The 12,692-nt window shown below is 37.1% G+C and overlaps 1 protein-coding gene and 1 long non-coding RNA gene across 3 annotated transcripts in view; one reads left to right on the top strand and one right to left on the bottom strand.

Moving 5' to 3' along the window:
* The window catches only part of tars2 (threonyl-tRNA synthetase 2, mitochondrial), a 38,465-nt gene extending 28,507 nt beyond the window's left edge, over window positions 1-9,958 (top strand). For both annotated transcript variants that reach the window (XM_077207003.1, XM_077206993.1), the window contains exons 12-18: window positions 1,811-1,948; window positions 5,208-5,285; window positions 7,176-7,276; window positions 8,482-8,583; window positions 8,665-8,737; window positions 8,827-8,941; window positions 9,685-9,958. In XM_077207003.1, the coding sequence (XP_077063118.1) occupies window positions 1,811-1,948; window positions 5,208-5,285; window positions 7,176-7,276; window positions 8,482-8,583; window positions 8,665-8,737; window positions 8,827-8,941; window positions 9,685-9,827 (750 nt within the window). In that variant the 3' untranslated portion in view covers window positions 9,828-9,958. The remainder of the gene's footprint in view (window positions 1-1,810; window positions 1,949-5,207; window positions 5,286-7,175; window positions 7,277-8,481; window positions 8,584-8,664; window positions 8,738-8,826; window positions 8,942-9,684) is intronic.
* LOC143715379 (uncharacterized) overlaps window positions 1-12,692 on the bottom strand; it is a 582,927-nt gene that overhangs the window by 462,964 nt on the left and 107,271 nt on the right. The window lies entirely within an intron of this gene.

Below are 12,692 nucleotides of genomic sequence, written 5' to 3'. Positions count from 1 at the left end.
CAATGTACCCTTCATGCTGGTCTCCAGTTAAGGATCAGCACATCACTCTGCAAATGGATGTTTGACTTTTTACCTAACAGACTCCAGGCTGTTAAGCTTGATAGACTCTTCTCCATTCCCACCATGCACACTGGTTTGCTGCAAGGCTGTATGCTGAGTCCTCTTTTATACTCTCTCTTCACTCATGACTGTGTCTCTGTGTATGGTTCTAACACCATAATTAAGTTGGCAGATGACACAGCGTGGTTGGTCTGTTCAGTGGGGTTGACGAGACTGCCTATATGAGGTCCAGCTCCTGACTCTGGTTTGCTGACAACAACTTGTTCCTCAACAATGAGAAGACCAAGGAGATCATTGTAGACTTCAGGTGAACTAAGAGCCAAGTACATGCTCCCATTTTCATCAATGGAGTCATAGTAGATTGTGTTTCAAGCTTTAAGTTTCTGGGGGTTCAAATCTCCGATGATCTCGGATCTCGGATGGTCCTCCTCCATAATCTACAAAAAAGCATAACAGCATCATTCTTTTCTGATGAGCCTTTAGAAAGCTTAACTTTGTCCCAAGATACTGGTCTAATTTCCACTGCTGTAACATCGAGAGCATAATGACCAACTGCATCTCTGTGTGGTATGGTAATTGTTCAGCGAAAACCACTCCAGGGGTGGTAAAAACTATCCAGAGGGTCACCGGTACTCGACTATCAACATTTAAGGAAGGAGTTTCTTCCCTGAGGCTGTGACCCTGTTGAACTCTATTGAATTAAAAATGAATTGAAACCTAAAGAAGATAATAGTTCTTCATCTAAAGGAAATGTGTTGATTCAGTTTTGTTGTAAAGATCATCAATTATTATAGCTCTTATCCAAGTGTCAGTACAGTCAAGTTAGTACATTTTTTTAATATTAAGTGTCCCCAACCAAGCAAGCCAGAGGCGACAGTGGCAAGGACCCAAACTCCATCAGGTAACAGAAAATAGAGAAAAATACCTTGGGAGAAACGAGGCTCAGTCGGCGGGGCTTCAAACGAACATGGTGTGATTATGATTCAGGCATCATCACAAGTCAGAACTTTGATTGTGGATCGATAGCATTCAAAAATGAATCCAGTTCCTTTTGCTTGAAGATTGGATTCATCTTGCCAGTATAGAGACGAAAGCTGGTCATAGGTCTACGGAAAGTAGTTGTTCTTGTTGTTTTTTTCTGAAAGAAGTTTCATCATCTGGACAATCTGTATGTTGTCAAACAACAGTACAATCCATTGAATGCACTATCTGCGTTTTCATTCCTGTCAGAAATGAAATATGGTGCTACCCTAATTAAAGTCTATAATTGGCTTCCTTACTGTTGAAGTTATTATAGTTAGCTAAACTTAATTACCACATGGTGCTTTTTAAGGAGTTTTAAAATAATGAATGCTTCAAATCACAAAATGATCGCCAGTGGCCCCATATAAATTGTCTTCTAAACAAAAGCTGTGTGTCTTAATCCATTAACAAAACCTTAATTTTTACTGTATTGTTTTTACTTTCCTTGTTTTCATCTGTATTTCTGAAAGTAAAGCATGTAATTTTCTCTCTCTTGAGGAAGGCACACAGTTACGTTATGTAGCACATTATTCGTCATGTAAAACTGTGTTTTTGTGTCTGTATGTTTGTGCAGCTCTTGCTTTGGTCTTCTGTGTAAGGAATGCGTCTCACTCGTTTGTATTTGGACTGACGTATGATTCATCTTTTATAATGTCAGTGTTTATACGGTCTCTCATACACACCCTTCACTTGTTTATTCGTTGCTGCGTCTCTTTTCTCTCTTCAGCTGGAAGAGGAGATCACGGCATGTTTGGATTTTGTGAGGAGCGTATATCGTGTCTTCGGTTTCTCCTTTCACTGTCTCCTCTCCACACGACCCACACCCTGTCTGGGAGAGCCCGCCCTCTGGGACGGTGCTGAACAGGTACGCCCGCCAATCACTCCCTCACCTGTTGATCACCACCCACCACAGTGTTATTTTAGAATTATTTATATACTATTATAGTACGACTTAATATTTGGAATTAGCCTTTTTATATTTTCACTTTTAATTTTACATTTTAATTATTTTGTGATTTTTTTTTTTAATTTTCTTTTATTAAATTTTCTATTTAACATTATTTTTATTAGTTTTTTCTGTTAGTTGCGGAGGCAACATTTCTAATTATTTATTGTTTATATTTTATTTTATTTCAACTTGCCACTTTTCATTTGAAGTTTTAGTAATTTTATAAGCTTTTGTCATTTCATTTAATTTCAACATTATTTTACTTTTAATTACTTAAACATTGTTTACTTTTATTTAAGGTTTTAGTAATTTTGTTATGTTCAATTTTGTCATAATTTTCTTTATTTCTATTTAGCATTAATTTAATTTATTTCAGTTTTAGTAATATTAATACTTCAGCTTAATCATATTTATTTCTGTTATTTGCCAAGGCAACATGTCTAATTTAAAAATCAAATATTATATTTCACTATTTCACTTTTTATTTTAAGTTTTTATGAGCTTTTATCAATTTTAATTTATTTTTAAAATATAAATTTTTAGCATTAATTTATAATTGTATTTTGGTGTTTGTAATTTTAGTACTTCAACATTACAAAAATGCTTTTATTTCTGTTAGTTGCCAAGGCGTCATTTTAAATTCAAAATGTAATATTTGTATTTTAAGTTTTAGTAGTTTGTGCTTTTTTGTATTTTTTTATTTTTTATTTCTATTTAGCATTAATTTATTATTTTATTTCAGTTTTAGTAATTTTAGTACTTAAGCTTAATCTTATTTATTTAGGCATATCATATCAGTTAGTTGCCTAGGCAGTTTTTCTAATTTAAAATCATCTAATATTTAGATTTCTTTTCAACTATTTCAATTGCTGAGCAATGTTTAGTAGTTTTAGTTAACAACGCTGGTGCATGATGCAGAAGGCTGTTTGTGTTTCTGCATCTAGTGGCAGGATGATAAGATCAGGGGCGGAGCCAGACGATGTAAACATTCGGGGCTTAGCCCAAACCTAGGGGCGGTCCAGGCAGGGGCATACTCCCTTGGAGATTTTTTCCCCATTTACGTCAGCTAAATGCACTATTTTTCAGGCTGTTTGAGATATTAGAAAGCCTAAAAATCTATACACTACCTGGGAAAATTATGATAGTTAGGCCTACTCAGTAAAAAAAAAAAAATCACAGAGTAGAGCCTACAACCTATTTTGTATGTAATTGTTCTCCAGCTGTAGTGAATCCAAAACACCAAAAATGTTAAGGATGACTCATTTTCACCCCTGGCAACTAAAAAGAGGCAACCATTATCTGACTATTTTTAAGTTTGCCTAAATAGGTAAAACACAGTGGTATCTGGTGGCGTGTAAAACTTATATAGCATCCCTTTTAGACTGGGGCCAAAACGCCACCATAACTCGCTGAGAATAATTTAAGTCTCATGTGTGCAATAAAAGTTCCAAAGACCTGTGTCTTATTATTAAATATGTGTACTTTTTGTTCAGAATTGCTGCATTAAATATTGATGATATTGTGCAATATGTTACAGTAAATTAATGATGCGTTGCCCAAAAAGCTTACATATAAAATTGTGGACAGTGATATTCATTTAATTAGCAATACTCTGCTGCTACCATTTATTCATTATCACTGTTCACCGTAACAATTCCTTTAATTATGTAAATACTAATATGTTTATTACATTATTACAGGCGCATCTCAAAAAAATGTAATATTGTGGAAAAGGTTATTGTGCTGCACAACCAGAACAAAACTGACAGATTGAATTCTCAGGAAACCTTTGCAGGTGTTTTGAGTTGATTAGCTGATTAGAGATCTTGTCAGGTCGTATAAAAAATTCTTTGTTCTAAAATTCTAATACATTTTGAGATAGGCGTACTGGAGTTTTGATTTCCATGAGCTGTAAGCCCATCATCATGATTAAAACAATAAAAGGCTTGAAATATTTAACTTTTTATGTAATGAATCTAGAATATATTAAAGATTTACTTTTTAAATTAAAGTATGGGGGGAAAAATAACTTATTGACGATATTGATGCATCTGTACTTGGAATTGTTGTCATCACTTAACTCAAGTGTTAGGCCTACAACAGCAGATTCACATGTAACACTTGTCCGCGGTTCGTCTGACGCTGCTTCTGAATCTCTCTCCGGCCGGTGAGGTTTACTGTTAGTGTTCCGTGTAAAAAAACTTTATGATGTCCATAATAACTTCAGCCGGTTAGCCAGTAAGCTCGCTACGACGCCGGTTTAAACATACAACAGCTCGCAAGCGGCCAACCCCTGATGACAACGGCGAAGAAGATTAATTTATATTCTTCTTCGTTAGTTTTTATTGGCAGTTGGCAAACAAGCTGAGTGATGCGCGATGCATTACCGTCCGCCACCACGCACATTGTTTAATTTTTTGCCGCTCCATCAGAAATTCTGAGAGGAAATTAAACAAAGTTGAAGTTATTTTAAAAAACCTAAAAGATTCGGGGCTTTTGACAAACCATGCGGGGCTTAAGCCCAATTAGCCACCCCCCCGCTCCGCCCCTGGATAAGATCCTGTCTGTACATGTACCAACATATACAGTGAACATGCGGAGTAAGTGTAGGACAGGTACAAACAGACGGGTTTCGTGACAGGGATTCATTAATGTTGATCATCAGGGTCACAGTGGTGAATGAGGCTAGTAGGTCATGAGTGTCAGAGGAGGGAAACGTGAGCCAATCAGAGCTGAGTATGCCGTATATAAGGCTGTCAGTGTTAAGCGCACTGCACAAGGCCTTTGCTTTATAAGGGTGGATGTGGTTTCCAGGCATGGTTGTCTGAGTTTCGGGGGGGGGGGTTAAACAAGGAAACTGTAATATCTCTCCTAGCGCTCTCTTCCTCAAACTAATGCTGTTTTTCAGCTCTGCATATTTTGGGATTATTGAATTAGATGTTTACAGAAGGTTCTTTTATTAGTGCTTCCAGGGCCAAACTTGTACACTGACACATTCCAGATTTTCCCTCTGAAATTCTCTCTCTCTCTCTCTCTCTCTCTCTCTCTCTCTCTCTCTCTCTCTCTCTCTCTCTCTCTCTCTCTCATTCTCTCTCTCTCATTCTCTCTCTCTCTCTCTCTCTCTCTCTCTCTCTCTCTCTCTCTCTCTCTCTCTCTCGTATTTGTCTCGGAGTAGCAGTTGGAGAGCAGTCTCAAGCAGTTTGAGGAGCACTGGGAGTTAAACCCCGGAGATGGGGCGTTTTATGGACCCAAGGTGAGGCCGGTAGAAAGAGAGACACTGTGCTGGACACTGCACGGAAAACATTTTTTTACTAGTGAAACAAAATGGTGCAAAAGGGATATTCACTTTCCCTCATACAATTTTAACCTTGATGTTGATAGTTTATTAACACGTTATGCATCAGTTACACATATACACAAAAAATATCTTACTAACCTCCAAATTTAACAGTTTTGAGGTATTTTTTGCTCAGCAAGGCTGTATTTATTTGATCAAAATACAGTAAAAACTGTAATATTGTTTACTATTATTTAAAATAACTGTTTTCTATTGTAATATATCTTAATGTAATTTATTCCTGGGATCAAAGCTGAATTTTCAGCATCATTACTCCAGTCTTCAGTGTCACATGATCCTTCAGAAATAATTCTAATATTCTGATTTGAGCTCAATAAATATTACTTTCTATTATCAGTGTTGAAAACAGTTGTGCAGCTTCATATTTTTGTGGGAACTCCTAATCAACAGATCTTGAAAAAGAATCTTGTCGATATTGATCGGTTTAATGTATCCTTGCTGCATAAAAGTATTAATTTCTTAAAGGAGAACTCCGGGCAATTTTTAAGTTAATCTTGATCGTTAGACCTTTGTGAGTACTGACTATAGAAAAAAAACGAACCGGATTGGTGCTTGCTACTCGGAGCTGCGACCGCGAATGCCCAGAGCTCCCACCCAGCTAAAACGGCAGCTATGGGGGCATCGACATAAAGAGCGTTTTTGAGCCTCTTAACAGACACAAAATGCAATTAAAATGTCTGTCCAACATGAACAGGGACCCTACATGTGAACAAGATGCGTTTAGCAACTTAGCCATTGTTTCAACTCACCTAAATAGTCTTTTAGACGGCAAGCTGTAGTCTCGCACTGCAGTCCCTTGCTGTAGCCGGAAAAGGTCAACAATGTCCAGGTGGGAGGAGCGTTGATCATGTGCGACGAGTCTTCGTACATGGAATGGCATTTTTCTTCAAACGGCCCCGCTGTGTTGAGTGTGTGTAGTCATCCTTGTCAAAGTGTTCACTGCAAATGCGGTAATCTTTAGCGCGTAGTACTTCTACGGGAGTTTGCACATCAAGTTGAAATACAACTAGCCACAAACTGCAGAATCTTGGTCATGGAAAGGAAGACGATGAAAATTTAAGCTCTTATATTTTCGCATTCTGTTGTCACAATTCGGAAAGGCACAAACACGAACCATTTCTTCTTCACTTGTAAGCAACTCTGATCATAACTCGTCGCACATGATCAACGCTCCTCCCACCTGGACATTGTTGACCTTTTCCGGCTACAGCAAGGGACTGCAGTGCGAGACTACAGCTTGCCGTCTAAAAGACTATTTAGGTGAGTTGAAACAATGGCTAAGTTGCTAAACGCATCTTGTTCACATGTAGGGTCCCTGTTCATGTTGGACAGACATTTTAATTGCATTTTGTGTCTGTTAAGAGGTTCAAAAACGCTCTTTATGTCGATGCCCCCATAGCTGCCGTTTTAGCTGGGTGGGAGCTCTGGGCATTCGCGGTCACAGCTCCGCGTAGCAAGCACCAATCCGGTTCGTTTTTTTTCTATAGTCAGTACTCACAAAGGTCTAACGATCAAGATTAACTTAAAAATTGCCCGGAGTTCTCCTTTAACTTTTAGATACACCTTGTTACGCAGAACAGAGTTTTCCTGGCTGGAGGGCCGATGTTTTTAAACATTCGCTCACACTGCTGCCTGCAGCTCTTATATATAAATGTTCTTGACTTCATCAGTCATCAGTCTCTGAGCAGTAAAGCTTGTAGCTCAGTAGTGCGTCCCTTGTTAGATGCTAAAGAGAAATTTGGTGTTCACCTGGCACTTCATTTTGTTCTTTTGCAATCTGTTCAGATCGACATCCAGATACGGGATGCCCTGGGCCGACAGCACCAGTGTGCCACAATTCAGCTGGACTTCCAGCTGCCCATCAGATTTAACCTGCAGTATATTGGGTAAGAACTCTCCTGACTGATACGGTCACGTATAGATCTTTAGGTCACTTTTTACCCTAAATCTGAATAAAATATGAACAATTATGTGAAATCTATATTTTGCATGAAGAAAATGAAGCCTGCTAAGACCATTAAGATTTTCTACAATGTGAAATTATTTTCATAAACATTAAGCACATTTCCCCACAATTCTGATTGTGAATCGTGGCTTTTTACTTTTAAGTTTCTAGTAATTTTCACAGTTTTTGTATTTTTCAGTTTTAATTTTAAAGTTTAAGTAATTTTTATTTTTTAGTTGTCTATATAGTTTTTATTCATTTATATTTGTTTTAGTTTGCTATTTAAGAGCCTCAAGTTAATTATTAATTATAAAGTTTTAGTAATTTTGTTGTTTATATCATTTTTATTAGTACTTGTTTTTTTAAATGTCCAATTATTTTTATTAATTTATAGTTTAGTGCCTCAAGTTAATTTTTAATTCTGAAGTTTAGTAATTTTTTTTTAATCTTTTTTTTTTTTTAAATGTCTATAGTTTTTATTTATTTTTGTTTTAGTTTGCTATTTGAGTGCATCAAGTTCATTTTTAATTAAGTTTTCAATTATAGTTTGTCTATATAGTTTAATTTTTTGTTTCTGTTTTAGTTTGCTATTTTAGTGCATCATGCTAAACTAAATGAAAATGAGAAATGTTGCTTTGGCAACTAGATGAAATAAGTTTGTTGGGTAAATCTTTTTTTCCTTGTTACATGTAATTATGCATCATTTATAGTTATTACTATAGTTACTACAACCAATTAACCCTAAACCAAGCCCTAACCTTTTAGTAAGTACATGTAGTTAATTAATATTACTCAGTACTTAATTGTATAATTACTGTAACTAAGAAACCTTAAATTAAAGTGTAACATTTTTTTTGGTTAACTTTTATTTCAAGTATTTTGTTCTCACGTGTCGCTCTCATTCGGCATGAATCCACATGTGTGCACTTTGTGTGCTTCACGTTATTTGCATTGGATTTTATGTCGCAGCATATTTCAGATGATAGAAAATGTGGCTTATATTCTATAAAAATATGGAAAATCAAAGGCGGTACAATAAATACTGTCTGAATATCACGTTAATGGTTATAATCCTTAGAATATGTTAACACCTTGTTCTCCATATTCTATACCGGAGTCTGTAAGTTGGTGTCATGTGTTTTTCAGGGCTGATGGACAGATGCACAGGCCGATCATGATACACCGGGCGGTGCTGGGGTCCTTGGAGAGGATGATCGCTATCCTGGCCGAAAACTTTGGAGGGAAATGGTGTGTGTGCATGTTTGTGTGTGTGTGTGAGTTCAGTGATGTTTGGAATTGGTAAAGTTCTAATTTTTCTTTCTTTCTCAGGCCTTTCTGGCTCTCTCCAGCACAGGTGATGGTTGTGCCGGTAGGGGGCGACAGTGAGACATATGGGCAAGAGGTCAGAAGAAACAACTCTCTGGACAAACTTAATTATATATATATATGGATAGTTATGGGTGTTTGATGCATTGTGCTCTGGTTTTTAAGGTGGTCTGCAGACTGAGGGAAGCTGGATTCATGGCTGATATTGATGATGATCGTGGCAACACCTTAAATAAGAAAATCCGCTCTGCGCAGCTCGCACAGTACAATTATATATTCGGTAAGGATTTATTCTGGGATGTTGCCATATTTAAGTCAAGTCACCTTTATTTCTATAGAGCTTTATACAACACAGATTGTTTCAAAGCAGCCTCATAGTAATAAACAGGATAATAAGTCAATCAAACTTCATTAAAAATAGAAGACAAATTGAAATTCTGCTGTAAATTGAACTAAATTGAGCTGAATAGTCTTTTTAGAGCTGTGTTGACTTAATTCGGTTCAATAGCAGTGTTGATGTTGCAAAAGTTCATTAATTCAGTAATATTACTGTATATTAAGGCTCGATCCCAATTCACCCCTTGCCCCTACCCCTCCGTTTTGCACGTTCACGTCTAGGGGTAGGGTGTCCCTATTCTTGTTGTGATAGAGGGGTAGGGCTACATAGCCCTCGAAACTGAGATTTTTCAGAGGCACACTCCGAACGGAGGGCTACGAGAAAGTTCCCAGAATGCATCGCGAATCACCGGCGAGATGGCTTCGCACTTTATTTACTCTTATAATAATAATAATATAGTCATTTAAATTAAGAAATTGTATAATAAATTACCTTTCCAAAACAGAAAAGACATGCATTTCAAGGAAGGAACGTTAATCAGTGCAGAAATCACACGCTTCAGCTTTAAGTGTTTTAATGGTTTAATTGTTCCCATCCAGAAAACACATGTGTAAAGAATGAGTGTTCTGGGGCCTATTAAGGAAAGGTCAAACCTTAAAGCAAACCTTGCTCTGTTTGTCATGCAGTTGTCGGAGAGAAAGAGCGTGAAAGCGGGAGCGTGAGCGTGCGGACCAGAGGAGGGAAGCAGCTCGGGCAGAAACCGCTGGAGGATGTGATGAGGTCACTGACTGAACTCGGACAGAGACGCAGCAGTCAGGAGGAGCTTTAGATGTGAGCGAGAGATACGACAGAAGCAGAGCACTGCATGCTGTCTAACAGACTCTATTAGATTCATCAGAGACGCACATTCATTTCACCAGTTTTTTTATTTATAAGATAATAAATTTCTTTTAATATTCAGTCTCTCTGTTTCTTAATTAAGATTTAATTAATATTTATGTTGTGTAGGAAATTTTCATCAAATAGGGAAAACTAATAACTTTAATTTAGTCATAAATGCTTAACAGATCAGTAATTCATAAACAACTATGAAAGTGCATAAATCAGGGATTTTCAAACTGGGGTCTGGGTTTGTTGGAAATTTCATAGAAAAAAGTTATAAAATGCTTTGACCTAAATAATATGTATTGTGAAAAATCATTTTGGATAATTATTTTTAATTTCCTTATTCAATATTTTGGCTTTAGTATAATAATAACATAAATGCCAAACACAGTTAATCAGATAAAACAAATGGGAGAATTCCAAATTTAGCCCTACACACATTGTTTACATCCGTGCTAGTAATGCATGCAATGCAGTCACAGTATCATAAGTTTCAGTATAGGAATGTTTTGCTAATGTGGGGTAATGTAAAGTAGTCTGCAATAAGATTTATGCTTTTCTGATGCCAGGATAGGGTTACACATAATTTTCTTTTATAGTCTATGGACCCAGAGCTGATCCTGACCTCCCTCGGGGCCGAAGCAAAATTCTGTTAAGGGGTCCTCCTTCCTGACCCATGAGCCATGTAAACCATTAGCCATTGCCACACAGTCACACCTGACACCCCAGTGCTCCCACTACAATCCTCCCTCCTTAAACTAGTACTAATGAAAATGTAATTCCCGATATCAGAAATGGACATTGTTACTAGAAAAAGTACATTCTTAATATCAAGAATTCACATTTTAAATATCAAATATCAATAGCTAAAATGGCTTGCCATAGCATGCCACTGTTTTAAATCATAAAAGCAATACTTAATACTTGATGGTTATTATTTACTGAGGATGTGCATCCATTTTGACCAGTATGTCCAGCCAATCAACATTTTAAATGCAATATAGCCTATAAATCAATAGTCAATGTCAATACATTGCTTTCCAACTTGCTTTATTGCAAAGTTTTAACTATATTGACTTGTGGACTAGATAATCATTGTCTTGTTTTAAAAGTATGTGCCTGATTGCTGTTCCCTCAATTCACTCTCCATTGTTGTTTTTTTCTCTCTTTTCTTGACCAGAAGGATAGTTCCACTTAATTTTCTCATCGATGTTGTAAACTTTGATTGACACGAGGGGGAGGCTGGGCCTTGAGTAATTTGCGGGGCCCTACGCAACTTGCGTAGTGTGCGTATAGGGCTGTTCGGCTCTGATGGACCCCCTAAAGTAGCCCTGGCCACCACGTCCAAAACTCTATTTCCGCCACTGCAACTATAACAAAGTTTTCGAACAGTTTTCCATTTGTGTCCATGTATAAATGGCACCTGCATCTGTGTATGAAAAGAACTGATGTGTTTCAAGCAGGAGAGTTGGACTAAAATAGGAATTCATAGAAAGAGGTGTGTTGATGATGAAACAGGATAAAGCAGCAGAGGTCAGGGACGACGAGACCCGTGTGTGTTTTTGCCTTATTAGAAGGCGTCAGGATGGAGGGGACGTGACTCATGTGGGCGGAGGTCATGGCTGAAACACACACCAAAAAAAATGTATTCCGGATCCACAAAGGGCACCAAAATAGACTTTCCTGACATTTTGTCTGATCCACGTATGAAAGAGTGACTTGCTGATGTGTTCATGCGCAGGGGGTTATGGGACTTTGGCTCCCAGCAGACTGAAACCAACCAAGAGAGAGAAAGACACGTAAAGATGTGAAAAAGGTGAGAGAGGTTCATGGCTTGGTTCTGCTTGAGGATTTAAAGTGGTGCTCATGGGAACTCTTACAACAGTGTTTAAACTTCCACTGGACCTGAGAGAAGACACACTACTGTTCAAAAGTTTGGGGTCAATAAGATTTGTTAATGTAAAAAGAAAAAAAGTATTTTATGCTAACCAAGTCTTCCGTTTTCTATGTGAATATATTTTAAAATATAATTTTATGCAAAGCTGAATTTTCAAGCATCATTACTCCAGTCTTCAGTGTCACATGATCCTTCAGAAATAATTCTAATTTGCTGATTCGCTGCTCAAGAAACATTTATTATCATCAATGTTGAAAACAGTTGTGCTGCTTCATACGTGTGTGGAAACTGCATCTCTTTTAAGGATTCTTTGATGATTAGAAAGTTCAGCATTTATTTAAGTTATTTTACATTATAAATGTCTCTACTGTCACTTTCAACCAATTTAATATGTCCTTGCTCAACAAAAGTATTAATTTCGTTCAAGAAAAAAAATCATGCTGACCCCATATGCTCGAAAGCAAGTTTATGATTAAAAACTGTTACACAGAAGTGTAGCTTAATAGTAAAATCTCCTTTCTTGCATACAATTGCTAATTTCTTTAAAATAATTTTCTTCCTGTTTGAGTCTGAGAGGGAAAAAAAACTTCTTAGAATGCAACAAAGTAATATGGCATCTCTAGCATGATGTACATGAAGATTTATAAAAATAAAAAAAAAGCTAGAGATGTCAAATGTTCCTCTGTTGTCCCACACCCAAACACTAAGGTCATTCTTCATTCAGAGGGAAGCGTCGCAGCAGTTATTTTAGGCCTGCGGTGCTATAGGAGTGTTTATAGCTCTGTGTGCATGAGCCGGCCCGTGTTTGATTGTATAGGAGTACGAGCAGAGGTTTGATAAGAGTGTCAGGGCTGCATATAGATGTGTAAAACCCTCCTTTGAAAGTGCGGTGACACTGACATGAACGGAGGG

The sequence above is a fragment of the Siphateles boraxobius genome, unplaced genomic scaffold (assembly GCF_051911475.1).
Source record: "Siphateles boraxobius isolate OS27281-9 unplaced genomic scaffold, OSU_SipBor_1 12, whole genome shotgun sequence".
NCBI lineage: Eukaryota > Metazoa > Chordata > Actinopteri > Cypriniformes > Leuciscidae > Siphateles > Siphateles boraxobius.
Note: the sequence above shows the minus strand (reverse complement) of the source record. Positions and strands in the feature narration are given on the sequence as shown.